Source organism: Mercenaria mercenaria, chromosome 13, assembly GCF_021730395.1.
Source record: "Mercenaria mercenaria strain notata chromosome 13, MADL_Memer_1, whole genome shotgun sequence".
In the NCBI taxonomy this organism is placed as follows: domain Eukaryota; kingdom Metazoa; phylum Mollusca; class Bivalvia; order Venerida; family Veneridae; genus Mercenaria; species Mercenaria mercenaria.
In genome coordinates this window covers 19,778,931-19,791,604 of record NC_069373.1, presented here as the reverse complement: position 1 = coordinate 19,791,604, position 12,674 = coordinate 19,778,931, and the positions used below count along the sequence as shown (strand labels likewise).

Here is a 12,674-nt window from a genome sequence, read left to right as displayed (position 1 = left end):
GTCTTGTAGACAATTCTGGTTTCAATGAGACTAACACTTTAGCATGAGAAGATATAGGAGACAATTTGCCTCATGAAAATTTATAGCGTGATTATCCAAAGGTTAGCTGTAGAAAGTTGAGATGAGTTCATTTTTTTTTCGCAACTGCCGATGAGTTCAAATAGCGGTTAACAAGTTTATAAGGTTTCAAATATATAGTTTTAGAGTTGGCAATCAATATGAAATTTGAAGTGTATATGCAAACACCATGTGATTATGATACGGAAAAAGACGGACAGTTTCTTTCAACAACCTAAAACAAGTTCATTTGCAAAGTTTTCAAAAACCTGATTGCGAACTATATAGTTGATACATAATCTCCTTTTCATAAAAGCACATACTGTCTATATATCAAACCTACATCGCACACTTCTATAATTCAAAAGGAGTCGGCAAGAAAATTCAATGCCTGTATAATTCCTGTGTCCGTAAGTACTTGTGCGAGCAGTTGCTGAGACGGAAATATTATGTAAAAGTACAAATTGACAAGTGAATCTCTTTTATAGCCATGCTACTTCTTTCAGAATAACGAGAAAATCTGTTAAATGTAATCATTGTAGTTGTGACATATTAGCCAAGAAGAAATATGTTTTGGACTATTGTACACTATCGAGTTGATTAAGGCGACGGTAATAAATTAGTCACGTGATGTGAATTTAAGGGCGGACGAGGTAATAAACTAGGGATACACTTGTTGTTCGAATTTAAGGAATAACGAGAAAATTATTAGGAGTACCTGTCTCTGAAACGCCGCACTGTCTATGTCGACTTTCATTTATCAAGTCAGAAGTATGTAACTGTCAAAACCACGTGTCTTATATGTTAAAATTCGTATTAGTAAATTGTGGCGTTAAATTGCGAAACAGGTTTATTATAATTACATAGCCATGTTTCTCGTCAATGTGGTTAATGCGAAACGCATCTATCTTAAAATTGTATCTTGTCAAGTTTCTGTAACCTTCAATTAGTTCTATTATGTTAATGCTATTACATGTCAAGTGCGAGTTATCATGTAAAATGTGGTGAACTTGTCGAAACAATTGTCTATTAGTCAAACGCAATGTTTTTATGTAAATTCGTTGATTTCCAAGACTTCATTATGTAAAAGTATTTATCATGTCAAAGAGGGCTTTGTAATGTCTTTATGCTAAATCATGTTATCTAGTCAAAAGTGAGTACTTCAATCCAGTACGTTACTATTAACTATCATGTTTATTTGTCAAATTGGTTTACTTAGTCAAACTCTGAAGTTTTCAAAACAGCTATCTGTTAAGTATTTAATCAAATTCTATAATTTACAGAAAACATATGAGATCGCTAACGTGAGAACATACCTTAACATAGCTTTTGACATAATAAGATATTATTTGGACAAGTTAACATCTCACTTTGACATGATTACATGAAATGTCCCAACATGAGAGAGCTGCGGCGTTCCATACTTGTCAGTGTTGTATTCAGAGTTCAACAAAGCAAAAATGTTGAGGGCAGCATTAACTGTACATTCAATCAACAAAGAATATAGTAATTATTTTTGGAGTAACACGTGTCCAGATGCCTTTAGCTTTCCTTATTCTGAATGATTACCTCGGGCTTGTTTTCATACAGTGCTTACCTTATTCTTTTGTTTTCTTCATCTTTCATTTCTTTTGCTCTTCCAATAACTTCACGTATTTTGGCAACTTCATCTGGTGACAGATGGCTAAGATCCGGTTCCGGTGGGTCCATGGGAGAAGGTATCCGCATGGAACCCAACGAAGATCTTCTTCCGGCACGTGAGCCGTAAGAGTAAATCGACTGCCAGTCTGATACCTGGCTCTCGGAATCAGACGGCAGACTCCCTTCGTTTCCCATATTCCAAATGTAGTTTAAATATTGAACTAAGAACCAATCACGAAAATTTACACTGAATATATAAATCCGAAGGCACAAACAGACGACAGATAAAACTGAGCTCACAAGCACGTTGTACAGTCCGGTAACCAAACATGGCGATTGATTCCGAATTCCAAATAAAACTAACGTGAACATAGATATTTAATATATTGCATCAGCGCGTTTTTATGTCTGCGACAGACCAAGATAAACAAATAGAATCTGAAACAGCGTAAAATTGCAACATTTTATTGGCGTAGAGAATATTTCTGGTATAAGGCTTAGGTTTTTAATGGCCACACTGCAACTATATCCATTCACGCAATCCTCACAGGAACAAATATTGAATTTTTACAATACTGCTTACTCCATATCAGGACACTTTAACCAAAACATCCGCAAACTCTATTGATCATAGACAGGGCAGTTTCAAGAAACTTTTGCATCCAAATACATAGCACAGCTCATACCTTTGTAATTTCACTTAATTCTGATATCCGACTGTATTTTATAACGACACAGACAAATAACTACATAGTACGCACGATTCTTGAAGTGCTTATTGGAATATGAACATGTTTGGTTCACAGACCAAACAAGCCATAGATAGATCGATTTTCCTGTTCTAATGCTAGCTCTGTGTGCGAGAGTAATATCTCTTAAATCTGCCTATGAATCGATTGGGTCTTTGTACGTTCCTGGTTTTTCAATAGAGATGAGAGGGCTTGCAGTCTGTGCCACTAGAGGGAATCTATTTCTATAATCGATACGGACATTCGACTTAATGGCGACCATAGAATGGCGCGATTGCGCAATAAACATATTCTAAGTTGTATACTTGTTTGGAAATCAAAGCGCTGATGGCATTTTGGTACGATATCTATAATAACGTCAAATAACGATCGTCTTCCGGTAACATCCGAGAGTTTAGTAAGAGAGCAGTTCTTTGTTCTAGACAATAGAAGACCGCTCGATATCTATTACGGATATTATGCGGTTAATGTTTAAACGCTGTTGAAATCAAAGCAGATTTTTTTAAAGGTAGAGTGATCTAACAATGGCATTTCCTTTCGATAGATACGCGCCTATTCCATTTAGAAAAGGAAAGACCTACACACGTTATATTACAAATTATATTGCACTCTGAAGATTTGTCAGTGTGAGGGGCGTGTCATTAAACACGTAAGAAACAAGGACAAATGCGCGACCTATTCGTCGTTGGGTAACTTTTACTTAATTTATAATATTGCAGAAAGAACAGAGATATAGGTATTCTTTGAGAATTAATTCAATTCATATTACTTTTTGTGATAAATAATGAAAGCATGCGTTTTTGGCCACGGACCTTTAATATACATGAAGATTCGATAATTGTGACCGCCGATCATTTGCGGCTTATCTATCGAAATTTCAAATTACATAGCTCATGCTTTTATTTCGATGTAAATGAGATGAGAAACCAAAATTTGTAGTCCTGTTCGGCGCCATATAACCTATACTGTGTTGGTGCGCCGTAAAACCCAAATAAATAAAGGATATTTGTTTGTTTCAGTGAAATATCAATTTTATTTCACAAGTGTGCATCAAAAACTGATATTTTCACGAGTGGCGTAGCCACGAGTGAAAATGACTTTTTTGGTGCGCACGAGTGAAATAAAATTGATATTTCACTGACACAAACAAATTTTCTTTTTATTTCATGTGTAAAACTCTACGTTTGTTGCGTAATTTATAAAATGTCGAAAATCGCGGGAAAGATCAACAGAAAGCATAACACAAATGACGTCATTTTAACGACGTCAACGTCATTATGGTCCCCGGTATTCATAACGCTCGGTATACAATTTGACTTCAATCGCGGCGGAGGACCGGAACTAGTTCGGCAAAAACAGTGAAAAACTAGAAAATGCTTTTGTAAAAAAGCGCATGTCTCCCCCAATGCAAAGTCCTATAGGCAAGAAGTCAATAGGGGTCAGGAGCGAAAGTCAAAGAGACACTGATGGTTGGCTGCAATAGGGATCATCTACTTGGCATGTCCAGTCATCCCGCTAAATTTCAACACTCTTGGCCTAGTGGTTCTCCAGTCACTGTTCAGGCTCCTGTGACCTTGACCTTTGATCAAGTGACCTCAAAATAAATAGGGGTCATCTACTCTGCATGTCCAATCATCCTATTAAGTTTCAAGATTGTAGGTAAAGTGGTTCTCAAGTTATTTCCAAAAAATGATTTTACATGAACAGGCCACTGTGACCTTGACCTTTAATAAACTGACCCCAAAATCAATAGGGGTCATCTACTCTGCATGTTCAATCATCCTATGAAGTTTCAACATTCTGGGTCAAGTGGTTCTCAAGTTATTGATCGGAACTGGTTATCAATGTTCAGGCCCCTGTGACCTTGACCTTTAACGGAGTGGCCTCAAAAACAATAGGGGTCATTTACTCTGCATGAACAATCATCCTATGAAGTTTCAACATTCTGGGTCGAGAGGTTCTCAAGTTATTTATTGGAAATGGTTTTCCATGTTCAGGCCCCTGTGGCCTTGACCTTTAACAGAGTGACCTTAAAATCGTTAGGGGTCATCTACTCTGCATGACCAATCATCCTATGAAGTTTCATCATTCTGGGTCAAGTGGTTCTCAAGTTACTGACCGGAAATGGTTTTCAATGTTCGGGCCCCTGTGACCTTGACCTTTCACAGAGTGACCCCAAAATCGTTAGGGGTCATCTACTGTGCATGATCAATCATCCTATAAAGTTTCAACATTCTGGGTCAAGTGGTTCTCAAGTTATTGACCGGAAAATGGTTTTCAATGTTCAGGCCCCTGTGACCTTGACCTTTAATGGAGTGACCCCAAAATCGACAGGAGTCATCTACTTTGCATGTACAATCATCCTATGAAGTTTCAACATTCTGGGTCAAGTGGTTCTCTAGTTATTGATCGGAAATGGTTTTCAATGTTCAGGCCCCTGTGACCTTGACCTTTGATGGAGTGACCCCAAAATCAATAGGGGTCAATTACTCTTTATGACCAATCATCCTATGAAGTTTCAACATTCTGGGTCAAGTGGTTCTCTAGTTATTGATCGGAAATGGTTTTCAATGTTCAGGCCCCTGTGACCTTGACCTTTGACAGAGTGACCCAAAAATCAATAGGGGTCATCTACTCTTCATGACCAATCATCCTTTGAAGTTTCAACATTCTGGGTCAAGTGGTTCTCTAGTTATTGATCGGAAATGGTTTTCAATGTTCAGGCCCCTGTGACCTTGACCTTTGACGGAGTGACCCCAAAAACAATAGGGGTCGTCTACTCCAGCAGCCCTACAACCCTATGAAGTTTGAAGGTTCTAGGTCAAATGGTTCTCCAGTTATTGCTCGGAAATGAAGTATGACGTACGGACGGACGGACGGACGGACAGGGCAAAAACAATATGTCTCCTTGGGGAGACATAATAAAAATGATAATCTACTGTTTCAAAACTGTGGATTATCACTTTTATTTCACTGAGAATACTCTATAATTCACTGGAAAACATAAAATAAATAAATAAAATCATCTGGAAAAAATGAATCATTTAGACTGCAGTTTTAGATGAACATGCTTTGAAACTGTTACTTCATTTTCATTTGTAACAAAATTGAGGGAAAAGGGGCTGTACTACAAAATCAGATTGTTAGGTCAGAATCCGTAGACACTTCATACAGAGTTGTAATTAGATACTGAAGCACCCGAGATTACATGTACGCAAATAAGGCGATATGTATTATATTTCTGTGAATGAACATCGAGGGCTTAGAGCGAAACTGGTCTATCTGCTTCTATTTCTATATACAGATAGACCAGTTTCGCTCTAAGCCCTCGACATGTCCTACAGCGGAGCGTTCAGAGATGACGGTAAATGTTTTTTTAAAACACGTGTCTACATACCTATATATACATGCGTAAGTTGATTACAATGCTGACGGTTTGCAGGTTTAGTAGACAACATGGGGGAAGAACGACAAGCTGCTTTCCGAGTTGCTAACAAGACAGCTTAGCGCAATAGGGAGAGAGCAGATCTATAGTCTCGGGGTCGCGAGTTCGACCACCGGGTGCCACCGGGACGTATGTTCTCCATGACGATTTGATAGAAGACATTGTGTCTAACATCATTCGTCCCCAACCTCCGACTCATATGGGGAAGTTGGCAGTTACTTGCGGAGAACAGGTTTGTACTGGTACAGAATCCAGGAACACTGGTAACTGCCCGCCGTTACATAACTGAAATACTGTTGAAAAAACGGCGTAACAGTACTAACTTGTTCTCGAAATGATTTTAGGCATAATGTCTTTTATAGAATCGTCACGGTGAGCATACGCCTCAACCGGAGATCGAACTCGGGTTGCTACAATCCGTAGATTTGCGCTCTCCCCATTGAGATAAGCTGGCGGACAATTAGAATTAATGGAAGCGATGGGCTAGTGGTTAAGGTATAAGCTGCTAAACCCGTGGGCCGTAGATTTGAGCTACCTGGAATCACGACCACTTATGTACAGGAAGAGGACTCGAGAGTGAATCAATTAAGCTTGAAATATTCACCACAATCGTGCTAAAATAAATTAGAACATGTGGAGGGTAAAATGTTGGTGCTGGACAACAGACAGTCAAGTATGCGCATACAGATCACTGAAATGGGTTTGTCACGTTACTGTTTGACAATAAAACAAACCAAAATGTTTTACTTTTTAAAGATTTATTCTATAAAATTTACAATATAGAGAATAAAATAAAATAACGTATCAAGTGAAGAAAGACATGAAAATTTTAACAAATTTATATATATGAATTTCAATATGAGAGTTATGGCAACTAGCGTCTAAATCATATAGGTGGTGAAAAAAAGTGTCTATAAACCCATATTTTTCAAATTAAGTTTATTAATTATCAAAAGGGGGTTTTCACGTATAGTAAAAAACTTTTGAATATAATAATAATAATGTTTGCACCATTGCTAAAATATATAGCGGATTTTTTGTGTGTGTCAGTTTAAGATTTAAACATCTTTCACCGAGTGAACACCAGTGGCACTTTTTCTTATGAGTGGGGTAGCCACCGGTGAAAATGAAGTTTCTTGTGTTCAGGAGTGAAAGATATTTTGATCTAATATTTAAAACAAGAAGAAATTACCATATATATTTCACTCTAGCATTTCAAGGATTCACAAAAACATGTTACATAATTCAACCGTTCCATATTTGTAATTTCCTTCACTTCTACAACCTACTAAATAAAAATCATTTCACACAAAAAAACAAACAAACTTCAATCTCCCTGTAACAAAATCAATATTCTGTGTATATACGCTCCATGTACATACTCCTATACCATCAGTTACGTATGTTTGAAAAATTTTACAACACAGAAATTTTGTGAAAAACCGCAAGTTGACCTTTTGCATGCGAAGATGTTTGTGAATAGTTTATACATGTGATATATAAAATGTTTGCAGACAACTGTCAATAAATGATCTGTTGAGGCAGGTTCAAAGTGAAAACAATAGTATTCTTATTGCTAACTGATAGCTTGCTTTTACTATCTACGAATTTCGAAGTACTTGCTAAACCCTTTCCTTAACTTAGGTGTGTCTTTAATTTGGCAAATATTTACCAGTAATCACAGACATTTCTATGCCACAAAATAAACCACTGATACAGTATATTACTGTTTTCCTACATAAGGAATTCGTCTGTTTCTAAAAGAAATGTTTTGTTTTTTGTAGAGTGCCATTTTTCAACAGTATTTTCCAGTTAATGTAACAATATTAACCTTATCAGTGTTCCTGGATTTTGTACTAGCCTGTTCTCTGCAAGTAAATGCCAGCTTCTTCACATGAATCAGCGGTGAAGGATGAAATGATTTCAGACAAAATGTCTTCTAACAAATCGTCACAGAGAACAAACACCTCGCCCAGGGTTCAAACAAGATACCCCACAACCCACAGATCTGTGCGCTCCATATTAAGCTAAGCAGGTGGGCCTGCATTCATTTTATTGTCTCATGGAATGTATACATCAAATAAAATCTGGTTAAACCGAACTTTCTCACAATATAGCTTTGCACCAATATATATTTGTGTCATGTATATTTATAATCTAAAAAAGTTCTTAAAATCTGTAAAAAGAGAAAAAAAGTTTCATAAAATTTAATAAAATATATGCTAGTATTCAGCTGTTGCTGAAAAATAGAATTTGGAATTCCTTGTACATCTATTTTCAAGTAAATCAGAATATTGCTATATAATCCATAGAAAACTGGTTACACAGAAATTTACAAGCTAGTCTGCAGGCAGTGAAGCAAGGTAATATGCACAATATACATTTAATTAAAACTTTGGTTATCATAGACAGTCAATAACCAGTGTAAAACATAACTATAAAGATAGAAAATGGGACTCAATTCAAATAAATACAAACCACCCAATATAAATTATATCTTAGTTTTGTATTTTTCCAGCGTTTTGCCTAATGCAACAAAACTTTCATCATTCCAGAGTAAAATCAAGAATTCTTTCACCAAGTGTACACTAGATTCAATATTTTGTATGAACTGCATATCCACACATGAAAATGTAAAATTTACAGATTGGCTATTCGTCTTTTCAATGATTTGAACCAATGTTTACCTGTGTTGCATCAAGCCAAACATAGAAAAAGTAAAATTACATGTCACATGAAGAGAGAGGCTTTATTGGAACAAAGAATGTGAAAAAAAATCCTGAATTGACTGGTCATTGTTGACCTGTCATAAAACATGCTGTTAAAGAAAGGCACAGGCTAAAATAAACAAGGCAGTCTGAAAGAAAGCTAAATCTCCTGCCACTGTTATGGATAGTGAAAGGGTAAACCTTTGACCTTGAGCTGTGACCTTGACCTCGAACTGACATGACTGACTCATGAATTCTGAGTTGTGACCTTGACCTTGAGTTGACATAGCTGAATCACGAGTTCTTGATGTGGTGATCATTTGACCAAAGTTTAATGAAAAACCTTCAAGGGGTTTAGGAGATACAGAGTGGACACAAAATGGAAGGCTCAAACCTTTGTGACCTTAACCTTGAGCCGGCATGGCTGACTCATGAGTTCTGCACATTGTCTTGATGAGGTGATCATTTGACCCAGGTTTCATATGAATCTTTCAAGGGGATTAGGAGATACAGAGCGGACACAAAATGGAAGGTTCAAACCTTTGACCCTGAGTTGTGACCTTGATCTTGAACCAATATGGCTGACTCATGAGTTCTGCACATCGTCTTGATGAGGTGATCATTTGACCAAAGTTTCATGAAAATCCTTCAAGGCGTTTAGGAGATACAGAGTGGACACAAAATGGAAGGCTCAAACCTTTAACCCTAAGTTGTGACCTTGATCTTGAGCTGGCATGTCCGACTCATGAGTTCTGCACATCCTCTTGATGAGGTGATCATTTGACCCAAGTTTTATAAAATTCCTTCAAGGGGTTTAGGAGATACAGAGTGGACATGAAATGGAAGGCTAAAACCTTTGACCTTGAGTTGTGACCTTGACCTTGAGCCTACATGGCTGACTCATGAGTTCTGCACATCGTCTTGATGAGGTGATCATTTGACCCAGGTTTCATGAAAATCCTTCAAGGGGTTTAGGCGATATGGAGCGGACACAAAAGTGTTACAGATGGACGAAAGGATGGACAGACGGAGACCATTCCTATAACCCCCCACCACTCGTGGCAGGGGATTAATAAAAATGTGATATTGTACCATAACAATGTCAGTTTCTTGAAATTATGAATAAAAGGGTGATATTGCACCATAATAAGGTCCATTTCTTTATTATTATTATCATATTGTATTTTTAGAGGTAACATACAAAAAGGAAAATAACTACATACATACTGTAGAAAAAAATAATATACTTGTAGGAAAAAATGTAAATGACTACATACCTCAATAAAAAGAAGTTACATGTACAATTTTATATAGGTGTTATATATACAGTGATAAATCTATAGGCACATTTTTCTAATATTGCAGGAAAACTATATAACCAGGAAAGTTTATGGACAGCTCATTTTTTAAATTATTGCACGACTCCTTATATACACTGATGGTCCATAGTTTGTGCTATTAACTGGGATATAGTTCAACAGTAAAGTTTGCTGCCTTAAAGTCAAAACTTAAATGAAAAAAAATACGGACATTTATTTCTGATGTCCAATAATAAAACACTTATTGAATGGCTTACTGGCAAACTTGAAACTACTGGCACTTAAGCCTTTGGACCTCAGGCAATAGTTTTGACTATTGACCTGCAAGCCATTCAATAAATATATAACATTACACCTCGTTTGAATATTTCCCTCTTTACTAAATGTGACCTCAAGTGGTCTACAGTATGACAGTTGCCATTATTACTACCCGCAGCGTGACTTTTAACAGTTTTTTTTTTCCCCACAGCATCCTCCTTATCGATTTTGGACAATGTAACTTAATATTTATAAATAAGATCAAACACAATCTTTCTTTGGTATAAATATAACAAATAATACATGCCACTTTAGTCAGCTAACAAGAGCTCTTGGGGACAGCCTTGTGAATTGAATGAATATAGAAGTCAAAAAAGGGAAATAATTCTGTAAAAATGCAAAGTAGAGTTATGGAATTTGAGCACAGCATGACAGATCATGACAGTGAACAAGTCTGTGAACTTTCAGTCCATTCCCATCAGTGGGTACTGTGATACCAGCTTACATATAAAAACTTTACCAAAAATTATTAAATCGAAAAAAAAAGCCATAATTTTGTAAAAAAAATCAAAATAGAGTTATGGAATGTGTTCAATGTAGATCAGTTCATCAGTGCTAATAAGTATGGGAAGTTTCAATCCATTCCTAGAAGTGGTTACTGAGATACCAGCTTACATAAAAAACTTAACCAAATTGGGACGCCAACGCTGACACACGGGCGAGTCCAACAGCTCTTAGCTACCTACTCTTAAAATAGTCAAGATAAAAATGAGCAGGGACTTCTGCTCTGCTTGGATCCTTATAACATGGCTCAGTTTGTAAACTTATAAATTGATCTAAAAACCTTGTATATATATTTGTTTGTTTTTTTGCCTTAAAATAGTCTTGACCTTAACTGCTTAGTAGTAAATGATAGTTTCAATTCCGTGATTTTACCAGTTATTTTTTTAATGAAATATTCAAAAATTTAAAATATCAGCCATTGTTTAATTATCTCCACTTGAACTACTTTATTACTGAACACGTCTGTGTCAATATTACTACTTTTCAACTCATAACTGAAATGTTTGATAACAGTAAAAAAAGAGCTATCACTAAATGTGATAGATGTTTTACCCCTATAAAACTGCTTATTCAGTGGAAGTAAAGGCCTATAACTCTGCAATACTCTACCCTGAAAGAAAATACCTGTATCTACATGGCAAGTTAATTTTTGTATTAAGTTTTATTTGAATCACTTTAAACATAGGTAGTTTGTACCTCAAATAGTTTGCAAAGGATAAATTATATGACTTTATGACAGACAGATCCCCCACCCCCACAAACTTGGGTTTAGATGGGGCGTAAATATTTAAGCCGGGTATAATTGTCAATGGCAAAAAGTGGTATATTAGATGAGAAGATAGCCCCTCAATCAAGGAACATATTTGCCATTGTTATGAAAGGTGAGAGCTAAACTATTCTAAATGATCCTTTATCTAAATGAGGTCAGACCACTTTCGCTCTGACACCTTATTATCATAATTATCAGAAAACCATTATACCTTTAATAACATTTAAGCACATCAAACTAGATCCCTGTAACATTTCTTTCAGATTTCAGCTAAAACTGCAATAGATTTTGCACCCATAAACATTCATGTTTATACAGTAAACAGAAAGAATATTATCAGGTAAAACTTTTTATCTATACAACCTTATATTTATTACACTGTTATCACAATAAAGAAAGGCACCATTATACATTGTATATTACTGACTCTTAGAATGTGTAAAGTAATGCAAGAAATTTATTATATTTTCTAACTATATATACATGCAAAAACATTCAAGTATTTACAATTATTCTAAAACCATGTAGGGAAATGTGTACATTTTTCTATTTCAAAATTTACATCAATATTTTTCTACAATTCACTGTCAATATTTATCATTAAACCAATACTTGGAATGTAAGTTATATATTACACATCTCTTAAATACCGGTACATCTAAAATAAGAAACAAACAAAACTACACACTATTACAAACAATATGCAATTTTCTTGAGAAGTAAAACACCTGAAAATTTACACAACAATGACTTCTTTTGTCATTTATCATTACTACTAAAAATAATTTCTAAAAAAACAGTTAAACATGAAAGGTTACAACCATACTGAATACTAGACATTATGGACCCAATTTAGGACGTAGAGATTCAGTCATCTGTTAATTATCTCTCTTCTTTGCAAAAAAACCCATCTTTTTTTATCGACATCCCATTTAATACTTTGTGCAAATGTGATAAGAAGTATGCAAATAGGGTAAAAAGTTGAGATGTAGTCACATTCCCCCGCCCACGAAAGTTCCTTACCTTGGTTAAGCTATATATCTAAAATTCACAAAAAGAAAAATGTTTGAAAAGACAACCTTCTATTTTGTAGAAAAACTGCACTATATTTATGTACAGTACTTCAGATAAGTAACTCATAAAAACTGCTAACTCACATACAAG

The 12,674-nt window shown here is 35.7% G+C and overlaps 1 protein-coding gene and 1 long non-coding RNA gene across 2 annotated transcripts in view; both read right to left on the bottom strand.

Annotated features, from left to right (window-relative positions):
- LOC128547839 (uncharacterized) overlaps positions 1 to 2,538 on the bottom strand; it is a 125,380-nt gene extending 122,842 nt beyond the window's left edge. Inside the window, exon 1 of the mRNA XM_053521298.1 lies at positions 1,655 to 2,538. Within this exon, the coding sequence (XP_053377273.1) occupies positions 1,655 to 2,070 (416 nt within the window). The 5' untranslated portion in view covers positions 2,071 to 2,538. The remainder of the gene's footprint in view (positions 1 to 1,654) is intronic.
- Positions 2,539 to 6,633: 4,095 nt separating this feature from the next.
- LOC128547838 (uncharacterized) lies at positions 6,634 to 12,672 on the bottom strand. The gene is made up of 2 exons (XR_008366685.1): positions 10,853 to 12,672; positions 6,634 to 10,822 (listed from the first exon to the last, which is right to left on the bottom strand). It is a non-coding gene; the product is annotated as an uncharacterized LOC128547838 (long non-coding RNA).
- Between the last annotated feature and the right edge of the window lie 2 nt (positions 12,673 to 12,674).